We start from the raw sequence: 27,553 nt of genomic DNA on the forward strand, positions 1-27,553 counted from the left end.
TTCCTGATGTAAATGGATTTTGATCTCTAGGTTTTCCAAAGTATATTTAAATGAACGGTAATAATGTCATTTTATTGTGTTTCTCTTTTGTGGTGTTTTTTGGCCATTCGAGGGCTAATGACTTTTTTAAAGTGGTTAGAGTCTCAATGTGAACTGGACATTTCATCAATGGAGTGTCTGAAGGAGTCATTTCAGTTTAATATGATCTAGAACTGTTAAAGCTTTAAAGCTGTTAACTTCGTTTATTCATGGTGCCTTTCAGTGTGATCATAAAAAATCCATGGTAAACATACCAAATCCCCAATTTTTTTTTTTTTTTTTTAAAGATTCACCTACTCATCAAGCAATTTATGCAAGTATCCCCAGTAGATACATACTCTCTCAAGTTTTGTGCAGTTCAATTGCTTCGGAACTCATCAGTAGCTGAAAAAGTTGTTAATATATTCTGTGATTTTTAAAAAATATTTTATCATTTAAAGCACATAGTAATTGCCAAGTTTCCAGGCACATAAAGTACAAGCAGCAAAATTTAATCTCAATTTCAACACTTCACGACAGTTTCCATATAATGTACCCCTTACCATGGCAGAGTTACGTAGTGCACTTGCAAGATCCAATAATAGTGCTGCTGGCCCTGATGGAGTGTAATATGCCATGATATATCATTTGAATGAACGATCCCATTCTGCTCTACTAAAACTGTATAATAGAATCTGTGACAAAGATTACTACCTACCAGTTGGCATCATTCTATTGTATTAGCTTTCCCAAAACCAGGAAAGGACCATTCAGATCCAGCAAATTACCGACTGACAGCTTTAACTAGTTGTATAGGAAAAATATTAGAAAAAATAATTAATGCCAGATTGACATGGTTCCTAGAGACTAAAAGCATTCTAAGTAAAAATTAATATGGATTTCAAAGAACTAGATAACACTTGACGTTATGGTCAAAGCTGAAGGAAACATCCAAAATGCATTTCTCAGGAACGAACACTTAGTGATGATATGTCTTGACATCGAAAAAGCTTTTGATACAACCTCGCAATTTGGGATTCTTCACGATCTGTATCAATCTGGTCTTTGAGGTCATCTTCCTAAATTTATCCGGAACTTTTTAAGCAATAGGTCCTTTCAGGTACGATTTCGCTCTGCTCTCTCGCAAACATTTGTGCAAGAAGAGGGGATCCCTCAGGGTTCTGTGCTTAGTGCCACGCTCTTCTCCATCAGGATTAATTCAATTACCAAATGCATTCCCGACACAGTTGAAACATATCTGTATGCCGACGATCTGGCAATCTCATGCCACTCACAAAACATGCGTTTCATTGAAAGGCAGCTTTAAGGCACAATTAACAAGCTTGTTCAGTGGGCAAAAAATAATGGAAACAGACTTTCAAAACAAAAAACAACAGCAATTCATTTTTGCTGTAAACGGAATTTACATCAAGATCTCAATTTACATCTTGACTCTCATCCAATTACTTTTCAACCGAGTATTAGCTTTCTTGGACTAATTCTGGATAAAAAAAACCTAGTTTCTTAGAGCATATTAAGCATATTCGTACAACCTGTCTAAAGAAGCTGAATCTCCTCAGGGCAATTTCTGCTATGTCATGGGGTGCAGATCAGTACATGCTGCTGCACTTGTCGCTCATAAGATCCAGACTAGACTAGACTATGGGTCTCCTGCATATGCCTCAGGCGCCTCTGTAGCCAGGTGGGAAGGAGCAGCAGTGCGTAGCACACGCTTCTTGATTAGACCGGGGTTCGAGCCCGTCACCACCAAATACGGAGGATGTGGAAAGGTCAGGGAATGACCACCGCATATCCGGAGCAATATGGCCTTAGTTGCTAATGCTCCTAAAAACCAAATAACAAATAACAAACAAGCATATGCCTCAGCTAGAGAAAGTGCATTAAAATGGCTCGATCCAGTACATCACAATGCTCTCCGAATTGCACTGGGAGCTTTTTGTACATCGCCAGTTCAGAGTCTCTATACGGAAGCACATGAACCACCTCTATTTCTTCGCCCCTCAACGTGGGCACCTGTACGTGGTGAGGGGACCTCCCAGTGATGCTGCTGGTTTTCCAGATTAGCATCACTGGGATCCAACGCCCATACCTTGGTTCCAGGGTTACATCGTTGGAATCCGGCGTGTTTGCCGTGCGCTGCGACCCGTGGAAATTCGGAAAGGGGGATCCTGGTGGTTGAGGGGCCCAGCTTCAATACACCACTTTGGCCCCTGCTTCGACAAGACGGGTGGTCCTGGAAGGCCCGGCTAGGATCAATCGGCTAGTAGGCTCGCCTGCGAGGGTCAACCGTGACAATGCCACGCCCCTACCCTCATGGTCCGAGGGACAGGATTCAGGCTGGCGGCGGTGCGGGTATAGTGTCTGGGTAGCCCTGGCGTCCCACTCCCGAGCGCATTTATTGCATGCCGGGTAGTGGGCGTCCCTTTGGGCTCCGTGGTGGGTGGGGAGCCCGGGCACTGAACAATTTAAAAAACTATATGAATCCTGAGAAACTTACTCCTTCAGGGCCCCCAACCCGGTCCCTATCTGAAAATTTAGACAGTGAAGCAGATAGCATTATTGCTACAAAGAGGCAGCGAACAGAAATATCATCAGGGCCTGTTCCAAGATTTTTAATAATTCATTCTACCACAGAAAAACCGATTGGCAAAATGTCGCCCTTCTTCATACAGAAAGGGTTAGATGGGTTAGCAGGTTCACCCAAGTCAGTTAAGAGGCTCCGTTCTGGAGACCTCTTAATCGAAACCAAAACTGACAGGCAATCTGAGCAGCTACTCCGTGCAACATCAATCGGAGGAATACCCATAACAGTAACACCACATAGAACACTAAACTCATCGAGAGGTGTCATTTCGGAATGGGACCTTCTCGACGTAACCGAGGAGGAAATCTGCTTGGAACTGAAACCTCAGGGAGTTATAGCCGTCAAGAGAATTAGTGCGCGTAGGGATGGGAAACTTGTTAAAACCAGGAGTGTTATCCTGACTTTTAACTCTCCCAAACCTCCTGATGAGATTAAAGCTGGCTACATCAACTGTCCAGTGCGTCCATATGTTCCAAACCCTTTACGGTGTTTTAAATGCCAGAAATATGGACATTCTCAAATGGCCTGCCGCGGAGTCCTTGCATGCGCTCGATGTGCCGCAAAGGACCACGAAACAACAGCATGTTCAGCCGCAAAACCCACCTGTATTAATTGTGAAGGCGAACATCCAGCCTATTCACGAGCATGCCAGAGGTGGAAAGAAGAAAAAGAAATTCAACGGCTGAAGGCAGAGCTAAACATATCGTATCAGGAGGCAAGGAAAGCAGTGAAACCTCTCAACATCAAAAAACCTACCTACGCCCAGAAGGTAGCAGGGAGGTGTTCCATTGGAACTCAGACGGACATGTCCATCCCTCCAAAAGAATCATTTACCCCTATCGCACGTTATCTCTTAAGCTCCCAAAAACCTGCACAGAAGGACCAATCAGCTGCCACTCCTATATCAGTACCTCCTAATGCTCCACAAATAACAAAAGCAATCACGAAAGAAAAGAATAAGAAAGGTGAAATACCACCTACAACCCAAGAAAACATGGATGTAGAGCAGAAGGAGGTACAAGAAGACTCAGTCTTGGAGCTCTTTGCTGAGGAGGAAATGGACACTGGACAGCGTCCGTACTTCCCCAGGAAGGATAAATCCAGGACTGAAAAAGGTAAGCCCTCAGCACCTCGGAAGCCGCCTGATGGACCCACCAAGCCAAAATAATGGCTAAATTCCTACAGTGGAACTGTCGTGGATTCCGGCGAAACAATGATGACATCAAGGCCCTTCTGCAAAAACATGAGCCAGTCTGCTTTTGCTTACAAGAGACATACCTGAAGGTAATTGAAAACGCTTCGCTTCATAACACCACTATCATTCAAAAAGACAGAACTCAGGATGGACCTGCTCATGGGGGTGTTGCTATAATTCTGGGCAACCATACCCCATATCAAACTATTGCGCTTACCACCAACATAGAAGCGGTAGCGGTTCGCCTTACGGTAGGTTTTTTAATAACAGTCTGCTCGGTTTATTTACCACCTGGGGCTGATATCTCCCAGACGGACCTTGATGATCTCATTGTGCAGCTGCCTACTCCTGTATTACTCCTGGGCGATTTTAATGGACATAACACCCTGTGGGGTAGTGCAAATGTTAACAGAAGGGGACGTGTCATAGAGCATATGCTCAATGACAATGACCTATCCCTCCTAAATGTGGGAAGTAACACCTTTTTCCACATGCCTACCCGTACGTTCTCTGCTATCGACCTGTCTATATGCTCCCCCTCTCTCCTTCCTTCAATCAACTGGGAGGTAGAGGAGAATCTTTATGGAAGTGATCACTTCCCCGTGATAACCAGCCTACTTAAAGGGATGCCATGCTCACCTTTTAGATTACCGCGATGGAAGATTGATCAGGCTGACTGGAACACCTTTCAACACCTGGTAGACTTTAACATCAGTACAGTCAGTCGGGAGCCTATCAATGATGCAGTGGCGTACATCACAGAAAGAATTGTCCATGCAGCTGCAGCTACAATTCCGAAAACATCTAACCGGTTTCCACCATTTCCAAAACCTTGGTGGAATACTGAATGCACAGCAGCAAAAAAGGCACAAAATAAAGCTTGGGGGATATTCCGACGATATCCTACCACAGCCAATCTCTTAGCCTTCAAACGTGCACGCGCGAAAGCGCGATATATTCGTCGTCAGAGCCAAAAGGAATCGTGGGTCCGCTTTACATCCACCATTACCCAGTCAACCAGCAGTAAAGCTATATGGGACAAAATCCGGAAAATGAAGGGTAAATATACATCGCACCCTTCATCGGTCCTGGAGTATAATGGATGCGTTATTGCAGATCCAACTGCAATAGCCAATGCACTTGTGGAGACCTTTTCTGCCATCTCGTCAACATCTGCTTACTCCTCAGAATTTCTGGTCTGGAAAGATAAATGTGAAAAACAGCCAATAAACTTTACATCAAGAAGGTCTCATCCCTATAACGGGCCCTTTACCACGGAAGAGTTAGAAACAGCTCTAACTCTTACCAAGGCAAGTGCTGCCGGACCAGATCTTATCCATTATGATATGATCAAACATCTGTCTGCAAAATCCATGGACCAACTGCTTTTTCTATATAACAGAATATTTCAAGAAGAGCAGTTTCCGGATTCCTGGCATAAGGCAATCGTGCTTGCCTTTCCTAAACCAGGAAAGGATCCCAAAATCCCAACGAACTACCGTCCTATTGCTCTGACTAGCTGTCTGTGCAAAATTCTGGAGAGAATGGTCAATGCCCGCCTTATCTGGTATTTGGAGGCTAATGGGTTTCTCTCCAGATTTCAGTGCGGCTTCCGTAGGAATAGGTCAACTTTGGACCACTTAATCAGGCTCGAAACTTCCATTCGAGATGCCTTTTTAAAACGAGAACACCTGGTGTCAGTGTTCTTCGATATGGAAAAAGCTTATGACACAACTTGGAGATTTGGAATTTTAAAAGACCTCTACAGCATCGGCCTTAGAGGTAATCTCCCCAATTTTATTAAAAACTTTTTATGTCACCGATCTTTCCAAGTCCGTGTAGGATCTACTCTCTCTCGCTCTTTTATCCAAGAGGAGGGAGTACCTCAAGGATCCGTTTTAAGGGTTACGCTTTTTGCCATTAAAGTGAATTCCGTCACAGAACAACTTCCTCCAACTGTAAACTGTGCCCTCTATGTTGATGATTTTAGCATATTCTGTCATTCCTGCAACATGAGGGTAATTGAGAGGCAACTGCAACGTACCATTGACCATTTGAACTCATGGGCAACGAATAATGGGTTCAGGTTCTCTGCACAAAAGACTGTCTGCATGCATTTTTGCAGAAAGCGCAATCTTCACCCTGAACCTGAACTGAGGCTTGGACAAAATGCAATCCCAGTAGTACCTGAGACTAGATTTTTGGGGCTTATATTCGATAAAAAGCTGACCTTTCTGGAACACATCCGTCAACTACGTGCGAAGTGCACGAGAGGTTTGAACATCCTACGTGCAATCTCCTCACATTCCTGGGGCGCTGACCGATGTACCCTTTTGCGCCTCTATCGTGCACTCGTACGATCTAAGTTAGATTACGGGTGCCAGGTATACGCATCCTCTAGACTCAGCGTACTCCGATGGCTGGATCCCATCCACCATCAGGCTATCCGTATTGCCACAGGAGCATTTCGAACTTCTCCTGTCCATAGCCTCTATGTCGAAGCGAATGAGCCCTCGTTATCGCTTCGCAGGAAACAGTTGTCTCTACAGTATGCTTTGAAACTGAAATCCCTGCCAGACCATCCGACGTGGACAACCGTTTTTGAGCCACGTTGGTAAAATCTGTATAACATTCGCCAGACTGCCAATCAACCATTCAGTATTCGTATCCAAAGGCTTCTCAACGATTTGAACATCACATTAGACAATGTTGCCCCATCACCAGGGCAACCTTTTCCACCCTGGCATGCTCGTGTCCCAAACTGCAACTTCTCCCTTAACAACTGGAGAAAGGACAATACTTCGTCCACCGTCTACCTGCAGCTCTTTTTAGCTGATCGCTCTGAACATGCTGACTTCTTGCCCATCTACACAGATGGCTCGAGGTCAGAAATGTCTGTTGGATCTGCAGCTGTTTTCCCAGATACCACGGTATCTGAGCAGATCTCCAACGAATGCAGTGTGTTCACTGCAGAGCTGCATGCGGTTGAGCTAGCCTTAGATCGCATACGAACCACCCACCACAAAAAATATATTATATATACCGATTCTCTGAGTTCATTGCAGGCTTTATCATCGATGAGGTTCAACCCTCATCCTGTCCTCACTCGGATACAGCAGAAGCTGCACTTCCTTGTACAATCTCGATTTGATGTTCGTTTCTGCTGGATCCCAGGCCACATTGGGATCTCAGGAAATGATTTGGCAGACACTGCAGCCAAATCAGCAAACCTATTTAACTCTTGCCTGTTAGTCCCCTATACAGACTACAGGTCGGTAATTCGAAAGAAACTGGTATCCCAATGGCAACACTCATGGCATGGACAGATTACAAACAAGTTATATGAGATTAAGCCTGTAATTGAACATTGGCAGTCTAGTCTGCGCAGGAACCGAAAAGAGGAAGTTGTTCTATCTCGACTCCGCATAGGACATTGTCACTTGACACACTGCTATTTGCTGAGGGCAGACGATCGTCCTATGTGCAGAAATTGTGACACCATTTTAACAGTCCGTCATATTTTAATTGAATGTCCGTCCTTTTATAATGACCGCCGTTTATGTTTTAGCCATCTGTCTGAACCTTATACACTCAGACAGGTTTTATCGGACAATGACAACGTGTCAGCTATTTTTAAGTTTTTACAACTTATTAATCTAAATAATTCTATTTAAAATATTTTTATCGTTTTATGCTATATGAACGATTTATACCGTATATTATTTTACAATAATATACAAATAATTTTAATATTATAGTTTTATATTCTACATCCTTTTGACTTGGCGCATTATAGCCTTAGATGCTAATGCGCCATAAAACCCTAAAACAAACAAACAAACAAACAAACATCTATTTCTTCGTCGGTGTGCTTTGCTATTAAGCTATGCAGCTAAAATCAGAAGTTTCCCACATCATCCTATAAGGCAGTATCTATTCACCCCAAAATGGCATAATTTGTACCAAAATAAACCTTTGAAGAATAAACCATGTGGCATTAGATTACAAAGCATAACTGTGTTCTGGGAACTAAATATGAATAACATAATTCTAGATATTAGCACAACTACACCTGGCGCCTCCGTAGCCAGGTGGGAAGGAGCAGCAGTGCATAGCACACGCTTCTTGATTAGACCGGGGTTCGAGCCCGTGACCACCAAATATGGAGGATGTGGAAAGGTCAGGGAATGACCACCGCATATCCCGGAGCAATATGGGCTTAGTTGCTAATGCTCCTAAAAACCAAATAACAACAACAACGACTACACCTCCTTGGCAAATACCCTTCGCCAATGTTGACCAACATTTCCAACAATGGGGAAAGAATGCCCTTCCAAATTTCAGTATTCAGCAGATCCATGCAACTCATCCTTTTCAGTTCTCTAGTTTTACCCAAGTTTACACTGATGGTTCCAAGACAGATAGTAAACTTGGCAAGGCTGCAGTTCTACCAAACATTACAATATCCCAGAAGCTCCCCTTGGAGTGCAGCATTTACTACCACAGAACTGTATGCTATCCTGATGGCTCTAGACAATGTAAAACAGGCTTTATATCCTCAAACCATTATCTACACTGATTCCTTAAGTGCTGTATCTGCTCTTCAGCGTAAATTTCCTTCCAGTCATCCATTACTACAACAAATTCAAATCAAGTTAGTGCAGCTTCTTGCAAACAGGCAAAAATTAATTTTCTGTTGGATACCTGGGCATTCTGGAATCATAGGAAATGAACAAGCGGATTTTGCTGCCAAGAATGCTAGTTCACATAACATCAGACATGCATATACCTTACACAGATTTCAAACACATCATACATAGCTCTGTTAGAAAAAAATGGCTATTGATTTGGCAGGGACAAAAAAGCAATAAGCTCTTTCAGATTAAAAACTATCACAAGCAGTGGTTATCAAGCCTAAGAGGCAATAGAAAGGAAGAAGTAGTACTTGCCAGATTGCAAATAGGACATACCTACCTAACATAGTTATGCAGATTCTCGGAGACCGACAGGATATTAATGATGTTTTTACCTTCCTCAGAATGATAAACAAATATCATCTGATCTGAATCCTTTTGTTTAATATAACAATCATGTATCAAATAAGATTGTAATAGGCACATTATGGCCTTAGTAGCCCTTGCACCAATAAATCCAACAAACAACAACAACATAACAATTACAGAGTGTAGGGTTATAAGGAAAAACCTTTGTGATCCTGTTATGCTTTCAAACTCTATTCTTCAGTGACAGTTACTACTTCATTTGAGCCATTTCTCAGAACATATCAAACTCTCAAACTTGTTTCCCCTTTTCCTTGACTCGTTGAAAGCTCATTTAAGGATTTAATAGGTAGATTTGTCAATAGAGAGCATGTCAACAAAACAGAGTAGTTTCAGATTTTGATAACAATTGCATAACTGCTACCTCTTTGGATTTACAAAAAACTCCATTTTTCTCCATCTTTTTCTTTTTTGCAAGAAAAAAACACTACATTGAAATTGGAATTTTTTTAAAAAAAATTAAGAATTTCTTGTTATTTTTGTTAATGAATTGGCCACCAGTTGTGGGAAACAATGTAATTAGACATTTTCAAACAAATGAGCATAAGGACAGCATGTAGTACATAAATACAGCATTTTATAATGATGTTTCATGCCTGCCAAAAGTTTATTTCCATCTTTTGTCATAGAACTTAATCTTCCTCTGAGTTTTGCTGATCATGCAGGCACATTGTTCTGAAATATGTTTCCAGCTATTGAGATAGCAAAAAAAATAGTTACAGTAAAAAAAAAAAAAAAAAGAGCCACTGTTAATGAAATTGCATGAATAGGAAAAGAGGGGGTAGTGATCGCTGCAAATATCAATAACCAGAATTATTCCCAGATATATCGCATTGTGGTGACCTTTTGTAATAAGAAAAAATTCAGGCCGAAAAGAGAGCTGTAGGCCTTCCTGTGAAATTGGGATATGTGAATATTTGGTGAACATTTACTGCCATCTAGAAAGGAGTGATTTTTAAGGAAAGAGACATTTAAACAATTTCAACTAATGCATGCTGGTGAAGTAAAATAAGATTTTGAAGCATGTCTGTATACATTGGCTGTCTGAACCATTTCTTTCTGATCATTGGAAAGTTCCACTGACTCTCTCTCATATACTGGATGATAAAGCAAACTATGTGTGTATTAGTCTTTAAATAATAATGTTCTTTGATAGTTTAACCATAATTAAATAAAATGGAAATACAGACATATTTTGGTCTTCATTGCCCTTGGAAAACCTACAGTCATATCATAGCATGAGTTTGACTGGCATCAGGAAATTGGAAAGGTGCCAAAAAAGTTTTCCTTTACCATAGTTATACACTAAACTCCCAATGTAGCTCTCTTGCTTATATAATTCCCTCAGTTTGCACCCATTTTTTCTGGTCCCATCATCTTATGAAGTTTCATGCATTTTTTAACTTATTTCATTTAAAATTCTTTCCATGCTTACATTGTTTTTTTTTTTTTTTAAGGTTGCAAGAAGGAATAAACCTGGTTATGACCCTCCTTCATGATTTTTAGCTTTGGTAAAGGGATGATAGACTAAAATCAAGGAATCTTTTATGATGCAGTTTGTTTTTGGTGTCAGTAACATTTCTTTTTTTCATATTTAACTTAAAGCTTTCAAGGAAGTAAAGTCACTCTTTGCAACTGTCTAGCTGTTTATCATTGCATTCTCATGTGCAGCTCAACTTTTTATAATTTATTTTTTAATTCAACATCATTTGTTCATTCACTTTCCTTGCTGGTACAGTAATGAGCATGTGCCATTAATGACAGCTTTATTATTGTTACTATGTTAATGAAATATATTTAAAAAACAACCCGATTCCTCTTACCAACAATTTTTGTTTATTTGGTTTATATCTAGACAATAAACTTAATTTTTCTATTCACATAGCCTACCTTAGAACGGCCTGTCTAAAGAAACTAAACATCTTAAGAGCTGTCTCCACTAACTCCTCGGGTACCGATAGACACACCCTCTTACATCTTTATAAAACTTTAATTCAGTCTCGCTTAGATTATGGATCACCCGTTTATGACTCGACAAGAAACAGTTCCTTGTTACGTCTGAATACCATTCAACATAGTTCCCTAAGGATAGTCATGGGAGCCTTCAGAACATCTCCAGTCCACAGCCTGTATATAGAGGCAAATGAACCCCCACTGCACCTCAGACAAAAATCCTTACTGTGTAGCAATGCTGCAAAAATTAAAAGTATTCCATCTCATCCCAGCTGGTAATACCTGTTTGACCCTCAGTATATAATGCTATACCTTAATAAACATAATGAAAATCACCCAGCGGGTCTTAGATTGTAAGTGCCGATGCCTAGTTGGAATATTAACTTTCGGCATATCCTCGAAGACATTACGCCTGAACATCCCTGGATTCAATCCACACCTTATGATAATTTAAAGGTGATAATTTATTACCATATAAAGTATCAGGTGACACAGAAGTCTATGGCAGATATAAACTAGTCTGTAATCAAGCCACAAAGGAGGTTAGGCAGGCGAAGGCAGATTATGAGAAATCCTTGGCAAAGGATGCAAAGAGTTCTTTATTTTGTAAACTCTAAAAGGAAACGGATGAATCAGATTGGACCACTTAACATAGATGGGTTGACCATTGATGATCATGCTCAGGTAGCTGATAAACTGAATGAGTATTTTGCATCTACATTCCCACATGAGGAGTTATTCAATGAGGGGAGTGCCAGAAGTTTATCAAACTCTAACAGGGAGATAAGTGATTTTGTAATAACTGAGAGCAAAGTGGAGGAGAAATTGTTGAAGTTAAACATAAAAAAGGCACCTGGGGTGGACAGGATCTATCCAGTTATATTAAAGGAGGTAGCAAAGGAAGTAAGCAAACCTTTAGCCATAATTATGAGAGCTTCCTTGGACTCAGGGGAGGTCCCCATGGACTGAAGGTGTACAAATGTATCACCAATTCACAAAGGAGGTTCAAAAGGTGACACAGGTAACTATAGACCTCTTAGTTTAACTTGTGTTCCGGGGAAAATAATGGAATCACTGGTTAAAGAAGCATTGCAGGATCATCTAGACAAGACTGCAGCAATAGTTAAGTCACAGCATGGGTTTGTTAAAGGGAGGTCTTGTCTGACCAATTTGATTGGATACTGTGATGTGGTCATAAAGGAACTGAATGCCAAAAATAATTTTGATATCATATACTTGGATTTCAGGAAAGCTTTTGATACTGTTGCACATGGAAGACTGCTGAACAAATTGGAGAGGTATGGCATTAAGGGTAAGTTGCTACAATGGATAATGGGATGGTTGAGTGACAGACAACAGAGAGTGGTAATCAATGGGCACTGCTCTTCGTGGACAAGTGCTATTTGTGGAGTTCCCCAGGGTTCGGTGTTGGGCACATTGTTGTTTTGTTTATTTATCAATGATATTGACGAAGGTATGTCAGGTTTAATGTCCAAGTTTGCAGATGATACAAAGGTTGGCAGGGTTGTTAATGACAGTAAAGACAGTATGCTACTCCAACTGGATCTCGATAAGTTGGGCAAATGGTCTGAAAAGTGGCAACTGAAGTTTAACATTGACAAATACAAAGTACTGCATATAGGTAGCAATAACTGAAGAGAAACGTACCAACTGTGTGGTACTACACTCAGGGAAGTGGAAAGTGAAAAAGACCTGGGGTAATTGTGCAGCCAAATATGTAGTTCACTGAGCAGTGCAGATGGGCTGCCAAGGCTGGTCATGGAGTCTTGTCAATGATATATAGGAATTTTGCTAGCAGGGACAGGGAGGTGATTATCCCGTTATACAAGGCAATGGTCAGGCCACACCTAGAGTACTGTGTACAGGTATGAAGTCCTCATTTTAGGAAGGATGTAGAGTTGCTCGAACGAGTACAAAGAAGAGCAACAAGATTGGTGAGAGGAACAAAGGGGTGCTCTTACCAAGAAAGGCTTAAGTTCTGCAAATTGCAGGACCTGGAGAGTAGACACCCGTGAGGTGATCTGATTGAGGTGTATAAGGCCTTGAATGGGTTGAGCAAGCTGAATGCTGATGGGATTCTTCCTCTTGGTGAGATTAAGAACCTGAGGGGACACAGATTCAAATTGAGGAAAGACAGTTGTAGAATAGATGGGCAGAGATTTTCCTTTAGCCAGTGGGTAGTTGATTGGTGGAACAGACTTCCATCTTTTGTTGTGGAAGTTGATAGCCTAAATAAATTTAAGGCTGAGCTGGATAGGCATTTGGAGTTGAATGGAGGGATGAAATGGGAGGTTTTTTTTTTTTTTTTTTTTTTTGGCTGATGCTGCATAAGCTTGGTTTCTTGCATCGTATGCCTCTACTAATGCTAATTTCTTTCTGAGATGGGGTAAAGGCTCTCTGCCAAACAACAACTTACAGCAACTACATGAAACAGACACCTTAGAAAACTCTCAGAGAAACTACTTATTTATACCGATGGTTCAAAAACGGATGAATCTGTAGGTGCTGCAGCAATTTGCTCTACCTTCTCAATAGCCGTGTCTCTTCCTGCAGAATGCAGTATCTATACAGCCAAATTATATGCAATAAAATTAGCCCTAGATAATATAACCAAGCAGCAATTCAAGCAAGCGCTTATATATACAGACTCCTTAAGTGCAGTCACTGCCTTTCAATCTACTACTTCTTCCCACCATCCCATTCTGAAACAGATCCAGTCTCAATTATATCAAACATCCAACCAGATGGTCACATTCTGTTGGATCTCTGGTCATGTTGGTATTCCAGGTAACGAATGTGCGGATTGTGCTGCTAAACATCCTGATAATGGATCTTTCTGCCATTTAAAAGTACCATACACTGATTATAGATCCATTGTTAAAACAGCATGTTGGAATCAATGGGCTGAAATGTGGCAAACACAAGTCAATAACAAACTGTTACAGATTAAAAAAGAACCTCAACTGTGGACTTCTAGCTTCATGAGAAGCAGGAGAGAAGTCATTTTGGCAAGACTCCAAATTGGTCATTCCTATATAACTCAGGCGCCTCCGTAGCCAGGTGGGAAGGAGCAGCAGTGCATAGCACATGCTTCTTGATTAGACCGGGGTTCGAGCCCGTCACCACCAAATACGGAGGATGTGGAAAGGTCAGAGAATGACCACCGCATATCCCGGAGCAATATGGCCTTAGTTGCTAATGCTCCTAAAAACCAAAAATAACTAACCTATATAACTCATCAGTTCTGCTTATGGGAGAGAACCCTCCTCAGTGTTCCTTCTGTCAATTCCAATTAACAATGAAACATAATCTTGTAGAATGCCCTCAATATTCCAGTATCCAGAAATCCAGTTTTTGCTCTCTATCCAACTTTCAGGAACCTTTGACTTTACCCCTCGACATGGGCATCTGTACGTGGTGAGGGGACCTCCCAGTGATGCTGCTGGTCTTCCAGATTAGCATCACTGGGATCTAACGCCCATACCTTGGTTCCATGGTTACATTGTTGGAATCCAGCGTGTGCAGCCGTGCACCGCAACCCGTGGAAACTCGGAAAGGGGGATCCTGGTGGTTGAGGGGCCCAGCCTTAATACACCACTTCGGCCCCTGCTTCGACAAGACGGGTGGTCCTGGACCAGCCCGACTGGGATCAATCGGCGGGTGGTTCTTACTGCTAGGGTCAACTACATTCCAATAAGTCTCCCTCCCTTTGGTCCTGGTATGGGATCAAGGCTTATTGGAAATATGGGTATTGTGTTCCTAAGCGTACTTGGCATCCCATTCGTGTACACAGTACCTGCTAGTTCACGAGTGGGCGTCCCCTCATAGGGCTCCGTGGTGGGTGAGGTACTTAGAGCATCGGAAATTTTTATCTTACTCCTACGAGTAATTTAAATCCTTCTTCTTCTTCTGGGGCCCCAACAAGGCCCCTACCTAATTGATCATCACAAGATAATGACACCAATTCTGTTAAAAGAGCCAGAACTGAGGAGAAAACGCCAGCTGTGACACCTCTTTTCCTCATTCTCCATTCCACCGAGAGCAGTCAATTGGGAAAATGTCACCTTTCTTTATCCAGAAAGGATTAGAAGAGATGGCAGGTTCACCTAAATCCTTAAAACGGCTGCGTTCTGGAGATATTTTAGTTGAAGCATCAAATACAAAGCATGCTGAATTTATTTATTTGAAAGCCACATCTATAGGGGGAATACCCATCATCGTAACCCCTCACAAAACTCTGAACTCGTCATGAGGTGTCATATCAGAGTGGGATTTTCTTCACATTTCTGAAGAAGAGATCTGCTCTGAATTAAAAGAACAAGGAGTGACAGCTGTCAAGCGAATATCCATGCGAAAGGATGGGAATCTCGTCCCTACCTGAGTTCTCATCCTCACATTTAACGCCCCATGGCCTCCAAGTTCCATCAAGGCAGGGTACTTGAACTGCCCAGTGAGGATTTACGTCCCAAACCCACTGAGGTGTTTTAAATGTCAAAAGTATGTCCACTCACAAACAGCTTGTCGTAGTAACCCTGCCTGTGCTCGATGTGGTGCTAAAGATCACGAGAGCAAGGAATGTCTAGCTCCTAAGCCTAATTGTACTAACTGCCAAGGAGAGCACCCTGTATACTCTCGAGCATGCCAGTGGTGGAAGGACAAAAAGGAGATTCAAAAATTAAAAACGGAGCTGAACATCTCCTACCCAGAGGCCAGAAAATGCATCCAACCAATAAGTAGTGGAAAACTTCCATACACCCAGAAAGTTTCTGGTAAGAGTATGATCGGGACCTAAACTGATATGACTGTTCCCCCAAGGGATTCTTTCACTCCCATTGCTCGCTTTTATTGAGTTCAATAAAGCCCACCCAAAAGTCGCAGTCAGCTGCCACTCCAATATCGGTACTTCCCAGTGCTTCAGCATTACCAACAGCGAGCACTAAATTAACATCACAGAAAAGTGAACTACCCACTTCAGGGCAAGAAATAATGGATGTTGAAATCAAGGAGGTACACGATGAGTCAGTCTTGGAACTCTTTGCGGAGGAAGAAATGGACACACCACAGCGTCCATACTTCCCCAGGAAAGATAAATCCAAGACTGACAAAATTAAGCCCTCAGCATCTCGGAAGCCACCTGATGGACCCACCAAGCCCAAATAATGACTAAATTCCTACAGTGGAATTGCCGTGGATTCCGGCAAAACATTGATGACATCAAGGCGCTTCTGCAAAAGCACAAACCAGCTTGCTTTTGCATACAGGAGACTTAATTAAAGGCAAATGATGACCCCCCATCATGCATAACGTTACCATCATTCGTAAGGATAGAATTGTGGATGGTCCTGCTCATGGAGGAGTCGCAATCCTTGTCGGCAACCAGATCCCATTTCAGCCTTTGCAGCTTACAACTAGCTTTGAGGCTGTAGCAATTTGCCTTACAGTGGGGTTTTTATTAACTGTCTGCACTGTTTATTTGCCACCTGGGATTGACATCCCCCAGAAAGACCTTGATGATCTTATCATGCAATTGCCTTCCCCTTGTTTAATTCTTGGGGATTTCAATGGACATAACACTCTGTGGGGTAGTGCTAACATCAATGGAAGGGGATGAGTCATAGAGCATATGCTCACTGACAATGACCTCTCTCTCCTAAATGTGGGAACAAACACCTTCTTCCACATGCCTACCTGTACATTCTCTGCCATTGATCTTTCTATCTGCTCCCCTTCCCTCCTTCCTTCACTTATTTGGGAGGTGGAAGAAAACCCATATGGAAGCGATCACTTCCCCGTGATAACCACCCAAACTAGTGGTAGACCATGTCTGCCATTTAGTTTACCACGGTGGAAGATTGATCAGGCTGACTGGAATGCCTTTCAACATCTGGCAAATCTTGACATTGCTACAGTCAGTCAGGAGCCAATCAATGATGCAGTAATGTATGTCACAGAAACGATTGTCCAAGCAGCTGCAATTGCAATTCCAAAATCATCCAGCCGATTTCCACTATTTCCGAAACCTTGGTGGAATTCAGAATGCACAGCAGCAAAAAAAAAAAAAAAAACGCCAAACAAAGCCTGGGGGATATTCTGCCGATATCCCACGACTGAAAATTTAATATCATTTAAACGTGCACGTGTGAAAGTGTTATATACAATGTCAGAGCCAAAGGAAATCTTGGATTTGTTTTACATCGTCCATAACTCAGGCTTCTTGCTCAAAAGTAGTCTGGGATAAGATCCAAAATGAAGGGAAAATATCCACCATGCCCTTCAGTGATCCTCGAGCACAATGGATGTCCAATTGCAGATCAAACTGCAGTTGCAAATACTCTAGTGGAAACATTTGCAAAAATCTCTGCAATAACATCTTTTCCCCCAGAGTTTTTGGCCCTGAAAAAGAAAAGTGAGAAAAACCCACTAAACTTCTATTCAAAAGGCCTTGAACCATATAACAAGCCCTTTTCACAGGAAGAGTTAAATGCAGCACTCTTTCTCACACATGCAAGTGCTGTGGGGCCCAATGACATCCACTACGAAATGTTAAAACACCTCTCACCACAATCTAAGGATCACCTTTTAATTTTGTTTAACAGAATTTTCCTTAACAAACAATTTCCGGATTCCTGGCGAAAGGCTATCTTTCTTGCTTTCCCAAAACCAGGAAAGGATCCTAGAAATCCGAGTAACTATCATCCTGACAAGCTGTTTGTGCAAAGTCCTGGAAAGAATGGTATTTGGAAATAAATGGTCAGCTTTCCAGGACTCAGTGCAGCTTCCGAAGAAATAGATCCACTCTGGATCATTTAATCCGATTGGAAACGTGCATTCGTGATGCTTTTATTAAATCCGAGCATTTGGTAGCAGTTTTCTTTGATGTTGAAAAAGTGTAAGACAGCCTGGCGATTTGGAATATTACAAGACCTCCATCACTTTGGTCTTAGAGGTAACCTTCCTCTTTTTATTAAAAACTTTCTTTCGAATTGCCAATTTCAAGTCCATTTAGGATCCACCCTCTCACAAATGTTCTCTCAGGAAGAGGGAGTCCCACAAGGATCCGTTTTAAGTGTCACGCTTTTCGCAATCAAAATAAACTATCACAGAACGACTTCCACCCACGGTGAAAAATGGCCTCTACGTTGACGATTTTACTATATTTTGCAATTCATGCAATATGAGGGTCATTGAAAGGCAACTGCAGAAAACCATTGATTATCTTACAGCTTGGTCTTTGGCTAATGGGTTCAGATTTTCATCACAGAAGACTGTTTGTGTACACTTCTATCACAAACGCAGTCTCCATCCTGACCCAGGTTTAAGGCTTGGGCAAAACAACATTCCAGTTGTAGCAGAATTCAAATTCCTTGGATTTATTTTCGACAAGAAGCTGACATTTCTACAACATATTCGCCAGCTTAGGACAAGGTGTGTTAAAGGGCTTAACATCCTGCGTGCCCTTTCGTCAACTTCATGGGGCGCAGATCGTACCACCCTCCTTCGTCTCTACCGAGCACTTGTCCGTTCCAAACTCGGTTATGGGTCTCAGGTTTATGGTTCTGCTAGAGATAGTGTACTTCGGTAGTTAGATCCAATCCACCATCAGGCCATGTGGACAGCCACTGGAGCGTTTCGCACATCTCCTGTCCAAAGTCTTTACGTTGAAGCAAACGAACCATCTGTCTCTTCAACGTAAGCAGTTGTCTTTACAGTACGCCTTTAAATTGAAATCCCTGCCTGATCATCCCACGTGGGCATCTGTTTTTGAGCCACATTGGGAAAATCTCTACAACACCCGTCGGACTGCCAACAAACCTTTTGGTATTCGCATCCAAGGACTGTTAAATGAAATAAACATAACGGTAGACAATGTTGCCCAGTCACCGAGGCAATTCCTTCCACCCTAACATGCCTATTTTCCAACTTGTGACTTCTCCCTTAAGATCTGGGAGAAGGCTACTATGCTGTTATCTGTCTACCAACAACTCTTTGCATCACATAGAGAGCAGTATTCTGACTTCCTGCCAGTCTATACAGATGGCTTGAAATCAGAATGTCATGTGGGATCTGCTGTTGTTCCTTCACAAAACTTTATCTAATAAGATCCAACAAGAAACTAGTATTTATACTGCAGAGTTGCGTGCAATAGAAACAGCCCTAAATCACATTAAAAATAGTGATTACCAAAGGTATATGATTTATAGTGATTCATTGAACGTGTTACAGGCTCTAGCATCGATGAGGTGTAACCCTCATCTGATCCTGTCCCAGATCCGGCAGATTCTTTTTTCTCTCGTGGAATTAGAATTTGACATTCGCTTTTGCTGGATCCCAAGCCACATTGGAATCCAGGGAAATTAATTAGCTGATACTGCCGCCAAGTCAGCCATTTCCTTGGATAATCGTTGCCTGTCAGTCCCCTTTACAGACTACAGGCAAATAATACGCTCTAAATTACATTCCCAATGACAAGATTCTTGCCATGGACAGGCCACAAATAAACTACATCATATTAAGGCTGTAATTACGCAATGGCAGTCCAGTCTACGCAGGGTTCGAAGAGAGGAAGTTGTTCTTGCTCGGCTCTGCATAGGTCATAGTCATCTAACACATTCCTATTTGCTGAGGCGTGATGACCCACCTATGTGTGAGATGTATAATACTATTTTAACCGTCCATCATCTTTATATAGAATGTCCTGTTTTTATAGAAGCACGACGCTGTGTTTTACTGCTTTTAATAATCTGACTGAACCATTTACACTCAGTCAGATTTTAGGTGACAGAGACAACATGTCTGACGTTTTTAACTTTTTACATTCTATTAATTTATATACAAAGATTTAAGTTTTATATTTTATATGGGTTTACTTAAAACTTCATAAATTTTTACATAATAGTTTGACGTGGTGGCCTAGGTATAGGCTACCAAAATGTTTATTATTCCGTTTAAATTTGAATTGGCGCATTATGGCTTAGCTGCCAATGCGCCATTAAAAATCAAACCTTTGACTTTACAACACATACTTGGCAATAATGCAGATTTTGAAGCTCTGTTTCAATACTTGATAAGCATCAATATATATAATTGCCTCTGATAACTATATTATAAAAGTCTCAGTCATAAGTTAATCATGAACAGGCACAATATGGCCCAGGAGGCCCTTGTGCCAAAAAACCCTCAGCACAACAACAATACTGAATATATATGTTTAGTTTAATAAAATGTCTTTAAAAATTTTAATTTTTTTTAATACCAAGCAAAAAAAAAAAAAAAAAGACTTGCATGTTAACCAGCACTTCATAAATGCCGCAATAAATAAATAAATAAAAAGAAAAATCATTTTTATATTCCAAAATATTGATGAAATATGAAAAATAGCCCAGAGAAAGGGGATTCTGCTTATAGTGCTCTTTATGGCTAGTCCTCTCAAAGTTGCTGTTGTGGGAGTATTATTATAATTGTTATGTTTATAACTCCTATTCTACATAATTTACAATGGCTGTAACAGTCGAACTTGCAGAATTATTATTAGCCATATGGTGCAAGGAAGCCTGAGGCTTATGCTGCACCAGCCAAAAAAAAATCCCGAGTTATCCTGAGAGTTTTTTTTTTTTTTTTTATTTATAGTTGTCTGCATATAGATTTAAGAGCTTTTTACTAGTACTGTATATACAAATGCACTTTGCTGACTTCAATTAGACTTATTGCCATCTCAGCAAAAGAACTTAAAAATTCATTTGGAATGCTAGATAGTAGATCTCTGGTCCGACTCAACAAGACAGGTTCATTGAGTCTGTACGATTGTAAACAGGTGGTGGTTGATACCAGAATGCTGGCTGGAACTACATAGTTTAAAAAAATAAAAAAAAGCTGGCCTCACATATGTCAGGATATATATATACATAATATATAATCACTCATATATTAAATTTCTTTTTTTATTTTATTTTATCTTTGTTATATTTTTACAATAAAATTTATCAACATGCCATATTTTTAATGATTAAGTATTATTATAATTATTATGCTTATACATAATGTATTTTATTATTTTTTTAGTTAAAGGTGAGTCACGATATAGTGTGGAAAGTCAAGATAGCATTACCCATGAAATGCACCATTTCAAGCCAATTAAAGTGGAACCTAGAACTCCTCCCAAGAAACTTCCAAATGGACAGTTGTTAAAACCAGAAATGATACACTGCAAGCCACGTTGTCTCAAGTTCAATTCCAACAGTTCTCATTCAGATCATAATACTAGTTCCAATAGCATTATAAATCCTGGTGCAGATTGCACATCAAATGTAAAGCAGAAAGTTAAATCTTCCCAGTTTGGGAACAGTATTTCAGTTAATGTTAAAAAGGATGTAGCCACTGAAACTAGAGATATTGCAGTACAGAGTTCAGTACCATGTAATATTAGTACACCACTTGTCAGTGAAAGAAACTCTTCAAAAACAAAACCATCCAGGAAACAAAAACATCCTTCTCCTCACTCATGTAAACTAAAAAAGGTGAAATTACATATTAAAGAAAATATTGAAATGAATTGTCTTAATGCATTTCATTCTTGCCAGAGGGTAGCAGCTGAAAAGTTGCAACACGAGAAGGATTTAAAGAAACTGTTAGTAGAAAATAGTAATTCATTATGTAAACAAAATCAGGTGGATTTTGTGAATGAAAGTAATAATGTCAACTTCCATGCTATTTCTAAACATGCTATGTTAAAGAATAAAACTTTAAGTGCAGTGTCTACTGGACAGATTTCTTCCCAGTTAAGAGATGAGAGAAGTAGAAACAGTCTCGAAAACTTAAAGGGTTGTAATGAATGGAAGAAATGCAGAAAAAACCTAAAAGAAAAGAAGAGGATTTCACTTCCTATAATGACACATACGAACTCTTGTGATTCTGCATGTGATCAACATATGACTCTCAGAAATGCAAAACAGTTAAAGCGGGATTATTCCACAGCATTGCAACTTCAAAAATTGTATGACAAAGAATATAAGAGATATAAGGTAGATAGACGAAAAGGAACTGATGGTGAATATCAGTTGAGAAGCCGAGGTAATAGCAGCACAGAGTTTAAACCAAAACAGATTTCTTCTAAAATTGTGTAACTGTTCGTTAAAAAAATAATAAATAAAAATGGAATAATTAATGATACATTAAAATTTTATCAGTTCAGCAGCTACACATTGGTATTTATGTGCACACTCACACGTACCTGCATAATCATAAATGTGGAATTTATACATTGTGCATATTCTTTTCACAAGCGTTGAGAAATACTTAGATTTGTTATACTGTTAATCAGCAGCATATGAAGAAAATGTAGAGGCTATACAGGTATAGTTCCAAGACATGAATGTAAAACTCAAGTTGTATGATATGACACAAATCCTGATATATTTCTATTGAACTGTGTGTCCTCTAAATTTGGAGCATAATTTGTTGTCCTGCCTTTATTCTGGTTATTATTTTCAAGTTAAAGGTGTCTTACCAATATTAGAAATAAATTTCAGTAGTGATATTTTATTGTTTAAGAAAGAGTATATGCTTCATATTGTGTAAACTTCTGAATTTGTGAAACTAGGGGAAAGAAAACATTGAAGTATATGCATAGTAAATGTAGGATATCATCATCTAATTTTATTTTCTTAAGAATAATATGAACTTATGTCATAGAAATGTTGTTGTAGTAAATGCCTCATGTATATACCTCTTCTGAACTTATGAAACAAGGGGAATGAAAATTTGAAGTATATGTACATTAAATGGAGGATCATCATCTAAGCTTGCTTCCTTAAGCATAATATGAACTTATGTTATTGTAGCGATAAAGTTTCAGATAATTGTAAATAACAATTACTATATCTAGATCATATAGAAGGCTGTATACAATGTATTTAGGGTATGTTATTTTCTTTCTCTCTCTCTCTCCTTTCAGATTATCACTTTTTAATAATGTCGATTCTCAACTTAACTGTTAAGTTTTGTTTATTTAAACTTAATAGTATTAGTTCATTTTCAGTTAAATGAGATATATATATATATATATCTATTATGGAATGAAAGTAAAGTAAGAGTGTTAAAATGTGTTTCAGATCAGATTAATGCTATCAATTATAGATTAAACATTACATCAGTCTGTAATTTAATTATTACTGTAAGAGTCTAAATTGTACCTTATGATGAAACTTTAGCATAAAACTAATAAGCAGGCATTAGGCAAAAAGAACCCCTAAAGACAAAGATAGCCTGTGCTGGTTTACTTCGTTTTTCCCTAGAAATAAATATATAATTAGCAATAAAATAAAGAATATAAACTAGAATAAAATAAAATAATGATTTATTGATAATAGGATATCTTGAATGGCACTTTTTTGAGGGCTAACGCCATTCAATATATCCATTCAATAATTAGCAAAGCTATCTGTTTCAGTATGTTATCTGCCTGTTTAGCTAGGCCCAAATTATACACCATATGGCAATCTATACTTAAATTTAAATTTAACAGCAAACAGGTGAGATAACAGCTTATCTTGCCTGTATGCTCTTAAACAGGCAGATAACAAACAGAAACAGATAGCGTTGCTAATTATTGATTGGGTATATTGAATCGTGCTAGCCCTCAAAAAAGTGCCATTCAAGGTATCCTATTATCAATAAATCATTATTTTATTTTATTCTAGTTTATATTCTTTATTTTATTGCTAATTATATGTTTATTTCTAGGGTATAGTGAAGTAAACCAGAACAGGCTCTCTTTGTTTTAAGGGGTTCTTTTTACCTAATGGCCTGCTTATTACTTTTATGCTAAAGGTTTATCATAAGGTACAGTTTACACTCTTACGGTAATAATTATATATATATATATAGTTAACTATTTCAGTCAGATACTTTTCCTTAATATATATATATATATATATTGGGGGGAAAAATCCCAGTTGATCACTTACACTGCATACTGCATTCATATTGGATTTTTTAAGTGATGCATTTTTAAAGATACCTTAGCATAGTTTGCCTATTATACAATTCCATATACCACACACCATGGTAAGAATATGTTAATTTATTATAGGATTTAGTTCAAATTACCAACCCTCAAAATTCCAGTGGTGAAAATGCTGAGTAGGGCAAAATTCTGAAATTCGGTATACCAGCAGTTCATAATGCCAACAAGTTTAACTCCAAACAGGCCAGAACACTAAATTGTTAAAATGCCAACAGCTTATAACAGGTTATAGTACCAAATGATTGAATTGTTGTTATATAAAATGTATCTGTTATTAATAAGTTAATTTCTGATGGGAAGTTTTTGGCAGGATTCATGAGTTCCCCAGCATATGGTGATAAAACCAAGTTTTCAGAATGTAAACTTGGGCTTATTACCAGCTGATTATTATTATGTGTGAACTGAAATAATTTTTCTACCCATGCTTTAGTGGAATCAATCAGTTTTTTTCTCTTCCCCCCCTCCAAATATTTTAATTTTTGTTTTTTAATGTTTTTATCAACAAGGAAAGGGTTTTATAAAGATTTTAAAATTGAAACCTATCCTGAAAATAATTAAGCAGTTATACAATATTGTTATAAATACCCTTGATACTATCCTTGAAAAACTGAAGACAACCCACTAGTGTAAGAGATCCTAGGATAACAGTTGACAGACTTATCACTGGCATTATACCCCCCCCCCCCCAATGACAATGACATTTTGGAATCACCTGGAGAGAGAGAGATCACCCAGACTGGTAGTATAGTCATTTACTCCATTTCATAGACAGATCATTCCAAAATCAGATATTCCACAACTTCATGTTTACCTTTTATGTCGAAGAGTTACTATGTCATAGAGACATGGGATTGACTTAAGCTGACAACTCATTTCTGATCATTCAACTTTTCTGCCCATTCCTAATCATGTGCAGTTTTGCTGTACATCACCCTCCCCCTTCTAAGGCAACTTACAGCTTCACTAGTTACTATGAAACCTTAAGAGTTTTAAAGAAAATTATTTATTGCCTTGAATAGATAATCATATTACTGTGCTCCAACAATATCAATAAATTTGTTAAGTCAGGGAATTGTGTAATTAGTATCAGGGGCAAATTGCAAGTGCATAAGAACCTGTGGGGGCATATCTTTTTTCTGAGAAAAATAATGGATCTTAAATTTTACAAATTCATAGGTATGCATGCGGTCACACTAAGCAATATTAATTAAAATGTTATAATGCATTAATTAACCACACAGTTATAATGTTTTAATTTTAACAAAACTTCTTACCTTGCACCTTAATGAGGTTGACCATGCTTTGCTTTGGAAAGCTCAGAGATTGTTAGATGGCACTGATGATGCAGCAATTCTTAGTTGGTTTGCAAGATTATCATCCATAAGTCTAGCACTCAAGTGGCTCTTGGCTAAATTTAACATTGAGAAAAATTGTTCATATTGGTAAGTGGTAGAAAACAGTGATGCAATTTTCAATGCATTATTCCTCAAAAGTGGATATTTTTCAGTATCTACATAGGATTTATAAAATTCCAAAATAGATACACTATTAAATTTGGATTTCAAAGTATTATCTGATTGTAAATGAATTAACTCTAGTTGCAAGGAATCAGGAGCTTCATCTGGCATTACATCAAAAGGAGTTTTGCACATTCTTAGTTTGAGTTCATGATTTTGTAAATCTTGAACTCTCTTTTGAAATGGATCCAAAAGATTGGAACACTGCAACATACCCACTATTGATTCTGGTTTTAGTTCTTTCAGTGTTGGAAAATGTACCATGCAGTGTTTCTTCAGTTGAGTTACAAACAATTGCAGCATTGATTCAAAGCTCCTGATATTGACAAGAAGAGAGGTAATAAGCTGATTTGGCCCTTGTAATTTCAAAATTTAGATCATTTAAGTGGCTAGTGATATTGACAAAAAAATGGCAAATCACATAACTACTTTTGGTCCTCTAATTCCATAATGGAGAAGCCTTTAATATCAATGAAGAGTTTCACTTTATCTTTGAGCTCATAGAAGCACTTGAGTATGCATCCTTTGCTTGGCCAGCGAACCTCACAGTGGTACAGTAAACCATCATATTCCACTTCAAGGTCCTTCTCTATTGTTCAAACCCTTATTTTGTATGAAGTTAATACATTTTGTTACCACTTTCATCACATTGGTCATTCTTACAGAATGTGCACATAAATTTTGTTGGTGAATAAGATAGTGACACACTATTACATGTTAGATTCCAGTTGATGGCTCTCTAATTCTTTCTTAATTAAAACAAGTCCTTTATGAGACGTACCATTCAGTTTTTCATAGGGTAAATCGAAATCACTTATTTCTGGTTTGACTTCAGAAAAGAGATCTACACCTGTGGTAGTCCCATGCATTGATTTTAAAGCAAATAAATCTTCTTGCATCATAAAGTTTGCCATTATACCGTGTACAAATATAGCCAAATGTGCCGTATTTGATATATTTGTTGTCTCATTTACAGCTATGAAATAAAACACAAATTTTGATGATGCTTATTTCAAGGATACCCGGATATCATTAGCCATGTCTTTTATACGGTCAGAAACTGTCCTCCATGATAAACTAATATTTTCAAACAATCTGACTTTTCCTGGAGTTAAAATTCATGCAACAACAACTATACACTCTTTAACAAACTTGCCTTTGATGTGTGGTTTCAGTTTCTTTTCAATTAGCTTACACTTCATAACTTGCTTGCATTATGGACGTATTTTCATGAATAATGTTTTTTGAAAATAGATTGCTGTTTGCATAAAGATTCTTTTAAAAATATTACCTTGTCTAAATGTGGAGTCTCTTTCAGTTTTTTTGTATTTTTAAGCTTGGTCAAATAGTGGTGTTCAAGATTGTATTTTTTATAAACTGCAACTGATTCTTTACAAATGAGACACACACTTTCCATTTATTTCCATGAAAAAATAATTATGCATCCATTTTTCATCAGACAAAGAACTTTTGCCTGCAGCTCTTCTTTTATTATTACAAGTCATTGCAGAAAGGGCTTACTTTTATGCTCTTTACAATATTGACTTAAATAGAAATAAGCGAATGAACCATAAATGTAGCCAGAATTCAAAATTATTGCTCTTAATTTGCAACTATGTGTAATGATGCAACCGACAACCAACCCAAGAGAAAACTTAAATGAACACTGACTATTCATCACCAATAACAAGACCTAATAAGATTAGCATTAGCATTAGTAGAGGCATATGATGTAAGAAAGCAAGCTCATTCAGCATCAGCCAAAAAAAAAAAAAAAAAAACATCACTCCCATTTCACCCCTCTATTCGTTCAAAATACCTGTCCAGCTGAGCCTTAAATTTGTTTAGGCTATAAATTTCAACAACAAGTGATGGAAGTCTGTTCCACAAACCAACTACCCGCTGGCTAAAGGCAAATTTCCGCACATCTATCCTACATCTGTCTTTCCTCAATTTGAATTTATGCCCTCTTAGGTGATTATTCTGAGCAAGAGGAAGAATCCCATCTGCATTGAGCATGCTCAAACCATTCAAGGCCTTATACACCTTTATCAGATCACCTCGCCGGTGCCTAGTCTCCAGACTCTGTAATTTGCAAAACTTTAGCCTTTCTTCTGTGTGCAAGCATGGTTTTGGGGGAGAAACAAATGCCAAAATGTTTAG

General features: G+C 39.0%; 2 protein-coding genes across 2 annotated transcripts in view; one reads left to right on the forward strand and one right to left on the reverse strand.

Moving 5' to 3' along the window:
* LOC150084310 (uncharacterized) overlaps positions 1-21,972 on the forward strand; it is an 86,168-nt gene extending 64,196 nt beyond the window's left edge. The window contains exon 5 of the mRNA XM_090376178.1: positions 20,912-21,972. Coding sequence (XP_090232304.1) covers positions 20,912-21,972 — 1,061 coding nt within the window. The remainder of the gene's footprint in view (positions 1-20,911) is intronic.
* A 3,217-nt stretch (positions 21,973-25,189) lies between these two features.
* On the reverse strand, positions 25,190-25,654 carry LOC150084311 (general transcription factor II-I repeat domain-containing protein 2B-like). Its single transcript, XM_090376179.1, has one exon. It carries the CDS (start codon positions 25,652-25,654, stop codon positions 25,190-25,192), a length of 465 nt encoding a protein of 154 aa, XP_090232305.1.
* Positions 25,655-27,553: the final 1,899 nt, after the last annotated feature.

The sequence above is a fragment of the Mastigoproctus giganteus genome, chromosome 6 (genome assembly GCF_048544385.1).
Source record: "Mastigoproctus giganteus isolate SK-2022 chromosome 6, ASM4854438v1, whole genome shotgun sequence".
NCBI classification, from domain to species: Eukaryota; Metazoa; Arthropoda; class Arachnida; order Uropygi; family Thelyphonidae; genus Mastigoproctus; species Mastigoproctus giganteus.